Source organism: Oncorhynchus masou, chromosome 28 (genome assembly GCF_036934945.1).
Source record: "Oncorhynchus masou masou isolate Uvic2021 chromosome 28, UVic_Omas_1.1, whole genome shotgun sequence".
In the NCBI taxonomy this organism is placed as follows: Eukaryota; Metazoa; Chordata; class Actinopteri; order Salmoniformes; family Salmonidae; genus Oncorhynchus; species Oncorhynchus masou.
The window spans coordinates 67483518-67493256 of NC_088239.1; the positions used below are offsets into that span (position 1 = coordinate 67483518).

General features: G+C 43.8%; 1 protein-coding gene across 1 annotated transcript in view; it reads left to right on the plus strand.

The window, feature by feature from the left end:
- The window catches only part of LOC135518136 (G protein-coupled receptor kinase 3-like), a 90640-nt gene that overhangs the window by 47138 nt on the left and 33763 nt on the right, over positions 1-9739 (plus strand). The window contains 5 exon segments of the mRNA XM_064943049.1: positions 123-184; positions 621-672; positions 857-948; positions 1113-1212; positions 1427-1505. Of these exon segments, the coding sequence (XP_064799121.1) occupies positions 123-184; positions 621-672; positions 857-948; positions 1113-1212; positions 1427-1505 (385 nt within the window).

Here is a 9739-nt window from a genome sequence, read left to right on the forward strand (position 1 = left end):
GCATTGTTGGGAAATAACTCACAAGTTCAGCATTTCACTGTACTGGTTTACACCTGCTGTATCCTGTGCATCAACAATAAAACTTTGAAACTTGAAACGCACAAACTCCTGTTTGTGTTCAGCCGTACATAGTGGAGATCTGTGACAGTCTGCGAGGGATGATCTTCCGCAAGTTCATAGAGAGGTGAGAAGGGGGGGGAGAGGGGGGAAGGAGATGGGTGGGGGTGTAGAATAAATATGTTGCATACTGGCCAGAGTAATACAGTTTTTCATTGGCTCCAGATTTAGAATAAAGTGCTTTATTATCCCTTCATCCATTTGTGTCGTAAGGGAAACGAGTTTCTCCACAGTAGGCCGGGGACTATTTATTTTATACATGTTTTATTGAACCTTTATTTAACTAGGCAAGTCAGTTAAGAACAAATTATTATTTACAATGATGGCATACCTCGGCCAAACCCGGACGACGCTGGGCCAATTGTGCGCCGCCCTATGGGACTCCCAATCCAGTGACTCCTCTTGCACTGAGATGCAGTGCCTTAGTCCGCTGCGCCGCTCGCTCTTTCCTTCTTTCTGTCTCTCGACCTCTCCTCATCTTTCTTTTTTCTCTCTTTCATCAGTGACAAGTTCACTCGTTTCTGCCAGTGGAAGAATGTGGAGCTGAACATCCATGTGAGTTGTATGTGTGGGTGTTATTCTAACTTACTGTATGGATTGTGGTGATGTTTTGCCTGTGAAAGGCTTTTCTTTCACCTCTTATTGCCTACTGTCTGAAGTGTAACATCACGTCAGCTTCGCTCTCCACCTCGCTCGTTCTACATCTGCCCCTCACTCTATCTCTCTCGCCTCTCTTCAGTTGACGATGAATGACTTCAGTGTCCATCGTATCATTGGTCGAGGGGGTTTCGGGGAGGTGTACGGCTGCAGGAAGGCTGACACCGGCAAGATGTGAGTAGCGCAGGAGCATGAACGTGCAGAGAAAGAGGGGTGGTTAAAGTGGAGAAAATAAACATTCACACAATAAATGACTGGAGGGGATAAAAGATCCTACAGGAACAGTGAGTTCTCAGCAGTACAGCACCAGTAAGGTCGTGTGTGTGTGTGTGTGTCAGGTATGCCATGAAGTGTTTGGATAAGAAGAGGATCAAGATGAAGCAGGGAGAGACTCTGGCTCTGAACGAGAGAATCATGTTGTCCCTTGTCAGCACAGGGGTGAGTCTAACACACCACTTTCTGTCCACTATGTTTATACATATGTATATTCACATACACAGTACAAGGGAGTATCATTTTCAGATTGAGCTTTGCCCAACTATTTTAGCACAGCCTTTCCTACTTGACTGTGTTCACATACATACACAGCACATTTTCAGATTGACCTGTCTGACTTTATCATTTAAAAACGTCCCCTCTCCTTTCTCTCTAGGACTGTCCGTTCATAGTGTGTATGACATACGCCTTCCACACACCAGACAAACTCTGTTTCATTCTGGACCTGATGAACGGTAAGACTCCTGACAGTCTCTGACGTGTGTCTGGTTAAGTAGGCTACATCCCCATCTACAGACAGTCTCCAATGGATTCAGAGTCTGCGGATGGTAGCACACACACACACATCACACACACACACACACACACACACACACACACTGACCTTAGATCACATTTTAGACAGCAGTTATACACACTGACCATGTATCACATTTAGACAGCAGTTACACACACACTGACCATGGATCACATTTAGACAGCAGTTAACACACACACAAACACACACTGACCATAGATCACATTTAGAAAGCAGTTACACACACACTGACCATGGATCACATTTAGACAGCAGTTAACACACACACAAACACACACTGACCATAGATCACATTTAGACAGCAGTTACACACACACTGACCATGGATCACATTTAGACTGCAGTTAACACACACACTGACCATAGATCACATTTAGACAGCAGTTACACACACACACTGACCATGGATCACATTTAGAGAGCAGTTACACACACACACACACTGACCATGGATCACATTTAGACAGCAGTTACACACACACTGCCCATTGATCACATTTAGACAGCAGTTACACACACACGCACACTGACCATAGATCACATTTAGACAGCAGACACACACACACACACACATACACACACACACACACACACACACAGTGACCATGGATCACATTTAGACAGCAGTTAACACACACACACTGACCATGGATCACATTTAGACAGCAGTTACACACACACACTGACCATGAATCACATTTAGACAGCAGTTACACACACACACTGACCATGGATCACATTTAGAGAGCAGTTAACACACACACACACACACACTGACCATGGATCACATTTAGACAGCAGTTACACACACACACACACACACACTTACACACACACACAGTGACCATGGATCACATTTAGACAGCAGTTAACACTAACACACTGACCATGGATCACATTTAGACAGCAGTTACACACACACTGACCATGGATCACATTTAGACAGCAGTTAACACACACACAAACACACACTGACCATAGATCACATTTAGACAGCAGTTACACACACACTGACCATGGATCACATTTAGACAGCAGTTAACACACACACTGACCATAGATCACATTTAGACAGCAGTTACACACACACACTGACCATGGATCACATTTACAGAGAGGTTTCACACACACACACACTGACCATGGATCACATTTAGAGAGCAGTTACACATACACTGACCATTGATCACATTTAGACAGCAGTTACACACACACGCACACTGACCATAGATCACATTTAGACAGCAGTCACACACACACACACACACACACACACACACACACACACACACACACACACACACACACACACACACACACAGTGACCATGGATCACATTTAGACAGCAGTTAACACACACACACTGACCATGGATCACATTTAGACAGCAGTTACACACACACACACACACACACACACACTGATCATGGATCACATTTAGCCAGCAGTTACACACACACACACTGACCATGGATCACATTTAGACAGCAGTTAACACACACAAACACACACACACACACACACACACACACACACACACACACACACACACAGTGACCATAGATCACATTTAGACAGCAGTTACACACACACTGACCATGGATCACATTTAGACAGCAGTTACACACACACACTGACCATGGATCACATTTAGAGAGCAGTTAACACACACACACACACACACTGACCATGGATCACATTTAGACAGCAGTTACACACACACACACACTTACACACACACACAGTGACCATGGATCACATTTAGACAGCAGTTACACACACACACACTTACACACACACACTGACCATGGATCACATTTAGAGAGCAGTTACATACACACTGACCATGGATCACATTTAGACAGAAGTTACACACACACGCACACTGACCATAGATCACATTTAGACAGCAGTTACACACACACACACACAGTGACCATGGATCATATTTAGACAGCAGTTAACATACACACACTGACCATGGATCACATTTAGACAGCAGTTAACACACACACACTGACCATGAATCACATTTAGACAGCAGTTAACACACACACACACACACACACTGACCATGGATCACATTTAGACAACAGTTACAAACACACTGACCATGGATCACATTTAGAGAGCAGTTAACACACACACACACTGACCATGGATCACATTCAGACAGCAGTTACACACACACTGACCATGAATCACATTTAGACAGCAGTTACACACACACACACACACACACACACACACACACACACTGACCATGGATTACATTTAGACAGCAGTTAACACACACACACTGACCATAGATCACATTTAGACCTCAGTTACACACACACACACACACACACACACACACACACTGACCATAGATCACATTTAGACAACAGTTACAAACACACTGACCATGGATCACATTTAGAGAACAGTTAACACACACACACACTGACCATGGATCACATTTAGCCAGCAGTCACACACACACACACACACACACTGATCATGGATCACATTTAGCCAGCAGTTCACACACACACACACACACACACACACACACACACACACACACACTGACCATGGATCACATTTAGACAGCAGTTAACACACACACAAACACACACTGACCATAGATCACATTTAGACAGCAGTTACACACACACTGACCATGGATCACATTTAGACAGCAGTTATCACACACACTGACCATAGATCACATTTAGACAGCAGTTACACACACACACTGACCATGGATCACATTTAGAGAGCAGTTACACACACACACACTGACCATGGATCACATTTAGAGAGCAGTTAACACACACACACACTGACCATGGATCACATTCAGACAGCAGTTACACACACACTGACCATGAATCACATTTAGACAGCAGTTAACACACACACACACACACACACACACACACACACACACACACACACACACACACACTGACCATGGATTACATTTAGACAGCAGTTAACACACACACACTGACCATAGATCACATTTAGACCTCAGTTACACACACACACACACACACACACTGACCATAGATCACATTTAGACAACAGTTACAAACACACTGACCATGGATCACATTTAGAGAGCAGTTAACACACACACACACTGACCATGGATCACATTTAGCCAGCAGTTACACACACACACACACACACACTGATCATGGATCACATTTAGCCAGCAGTTCACACACACACACACACACACACACACACACACACACACACACACACACACACACACACACACACACACACACACACACACACACACACACACTGACCATGGATCACATTTAGACAGCAGTTAACACACACACAAACACACACTGACCATAGATCACATTTAGACAGCAGTTACACACACACTGACCATGGATCACATTTAGACAGCAGTTATCACACACACTGACCATAGATCACATTTAGACAGCAGTTACACACACACACTGACCATGGATCACATTTAGAGAGCAGTTACACACACACTGACCATGGATCACATTTAGACAGCAGTTACACACACACACACTGACCATGGATCACATTTAGAGAGCAGTTACACACACACTGACCAAGGATCACATTTAGACAGAAGTTACACACACACGCACACTGACCATAGATCACATTTAGACAGCAGTTACACACACACACACACACACACACACACACACACACACACACACACACACACACACACACACACACACACACACACACACACACACACAGTGACCATGGATTACATTTAGACAGCAGTTACACACACACACTGACCATGGATCACATTTAGAGAGCAGTTACACACACACTGACCATGGATCACATTTAGACAGCAGTTAACACACACACTGACCATAGATCACATTTAGACAGCAGTTACACACACACACACACTGACCATGGATCACATTTAGAGAGCAGTTACAAACACACTGACCATGGATCACATTTAGAGAGCAGTTAACACACACACACACTGACCATGGATCACATTTAGCCAGCAGTTACACACACACACACACACACACTGATCATGGATCACATTTAGACAACAGTTACAAACACACTGACCATGGATCACATTTAGAGAGCAGTTAACACACACACACACTGACCATGGATCACATTTAGCCAGCAGTTACACACACACACACACACACACACTGATCATGGATCACATTTAGCCAGCAGTTCACACACACACACACACACACACACACACACACACACACACACACACACACACACACACACACACACACACTGACCATGGATCACATTTAGACAGCAGTTAACACACACACAAACACACACTGACCATAGATCACATTTAGACAGCAGTTACACACACACTGACCATGGATCACATTTAGACAGCAGTTATCACACACACTGACCATAGATCACATTTAGACAGCAGTTACACACACACACTGACCATGGATCACATTTAGAGAGCAGTTACACACACACTGACCATGGATCACATTTAGACAGCAGTTACACACACACACACTGACCATGGATCACATTTAGAGAGCAGTTACACACACACTGACCATGGATCACATTTAGACAGAAGTTACACACACACGCACACTGACCATAGATCACATTTAGACAGCAGTTACACACACACACACACACACACACACACACACACACACACACACACACACACACACACACACACACACACACACACACACACACACACAGTGACCATGGATTACATTTAGACAGCAGTTACACACACACACTGACCATGGATCACATTTAGAGAGCAGTTACACACACACTGACCATGGATCACATTTAGACAGCAGTTAACACACACACTGACCATAGATCACATTTAGACAGCAGTTACACACACACACACACTGACCATGGATCACATTTAGAGAGCAGTTACACACACACTGACCATGGATCACATTTAGACAGCAGTTAACACACACACTGACCATAGATCACATTTAGAGAGCAGTTACACACACACTGACCATGGATCACATTTAGACAGAAGTTACACACACACGCACACTGACCATAGATCACATTTAGACAGCAGTTACACACACACACACACACACACACACACACACACACACACACACACACACACACACACACACACACACACACACACACACACACACACACACAGTGACCATGGATTACATTTAGACAGCAGTTACACACACACACTGACCATGGATCACATTTAGAGAGCAGTTACACACACACTGACCATGGATCACATTTAGACAGCAGTTAACACACACACTGACCATAGATCACATTTAGACAGCAGTTACACACACACACACACACTGACCATGGATCACATTTAGAGAGCAGTTACACACACACTGACCATGGATCACATTTAGACAGCAGTTAACACACACACACACACACACACACACACACACACACACTGACCATGGATCACATTTAGACAACAGTTACAAACACACTGACCATGGATCACATTTAGAGAGCAGTTAACACACACACACTGACCATAGATCACATTTAGACCTCAGTTACACACACACACACACACTGACCATAGATCACATTTAGACAGCAGTTAACACACACACACACACACACACACACACACACACACTGACCATGGATCACATTTAGACAACAGTTACAAACACACTGACCATGGATCACATTTAGAGAGCAGTTAACACACACACACACACACACACACACACACACACACACACACTGACCATGGATTACATTTAGACAGCAGTTAACACACACACTGACCATAGATCACATTTAGACCTCAGTTACACACACACACACACACTGACCATAGATCACATTTAGACAACAGTTACAAACACACTGACCATGGATCACATTCAGACAGCAGTTACACACACACTGACCATGAATCACATTTAGACAGCAGTTAACACACACACACACACACACACACACACACACACACACACACACACTGTCCATAGATCACATTTAGACCTCAGTTACACACACACACACACACACACACACACACACTGACCATGGATCACATTTAGACAGCAGTTACACACACACTGACCATGGATCACATTTAGACAGCAGTTAACACACACACAAACACACACTGACCATAGATCACATTTAGACAGCAGTTACACACACACTGACCATGGATCACATTTAGACAGCAGTTACACACACACACTGACCATGGATCACATTTAGAGAGCAGTTACACACACACTGACCATGGATCACATTTAGACAGCAGTTAACACACACACTGACCATAGATCACATTTAGACAGCAGTTACACACACACACACACTGACCATGGATCACATTTAGAGAGCAGTTACACACACACTGACCATGGATCACATTTAGACAGCAGTTAACACACACACTGACCATAGATCACATTTAGACAGCAGTTACACACACACACACACTGACCATGGATCACATTTAGAGAGCAGTTACACACACACTGACCATGGATCACATTTAGACAGCAGTTAACACACACACACTGACCATGAATCACATTTAGACAGCAGTTAACACACACACACACACACACACACACACACACACACACACACACACACACACACTGACCATGGATCACATTTAGACAACAGTTACAAACACACTGACCATGGATCACATTTAGAGAGCAGTTAACACACACACACACACACGCACACACACACACACACACACACTGACCATGGATTACATTTAGACAGCAGTTAACACACACACACTGACCATAGATCACATTTAGACCTCAGTTACACACACACACACACACACACACACACACACACACACACACACACACACACACACACACACTGACCATAGATCACATTTAGACAACAGTTACAAACACACTGACCATGGATCACATTTAGAGAGCAGTTACACACACACACACACACACACACACACACTGATCATGGATCACATTTAGCCAGCAGTTACACACACACACACACACACACACACACACACTGACCATGGATCACATTTAGACAGCAGTTAACACACACACAAACACACACTGACCATAGATCACATTTAGACAGCAGTTACACACACACTGACCATGGATCACATTTAGACAGCAGTTATCACACACACTGACCATAGATCACATTTAGACAGCAGTTACACACACACACTGACCATGGATCACATTTAGAGAGCAGTTACACACACACTGACCATGGATCACATTTAGACAGCAGTTACACACACACACACTGACCATGGATCACATTTAGAGAGCAGTTACACACACACTGACCATGGATCACATTTAGACAGAAGTTACACACACACGCACACTGACCATAGATCACATTTAGACAGCAGTTACACACACACACACACACACACACACACACACACACACACACACACACACACACACACACACACACACACACACACACACACACACACACACACACAGTGACCATGGATTACATTTAGACAGCAGTTACACACACACACACACACACTGACCATGGATCACATTTAGACAGCAGTTAACACACACACAAACACACACTGACCATAGATCACATTTAGACAGCCGTTACACACACACTGACCATGGATCACATTTAGACAGCAGTTATCACACACACTGACCATAGATCACATTTAGACAGCAGTTACACACACACACTGACCATGGATCACATTTAGAGAGCAGTTACACACACACTGACCATGGATCACATTTAGACAGCAGTTAACACACACACTGACCATAGATCACATTTAGACAGCAGTTACACACACACACACACTGACCATGGATCACATTTAGAGAGCAGTTACACACACACTGACCATGGATCACATTTAGACAGAAGTTACACACACACGCACACTGACCATAGATCACATTTAGACAGCAGTTACACACACACACACACACACACACACACAGTGACCATGGATCACATTTAGACAGCAGTTAACACACACACACTGACCATGGATCACATTTAGACAGCAGTTAACACACACACAAACACACACTGACCATGGATTACATTTAGACAGCAGTAAACACACACACACTG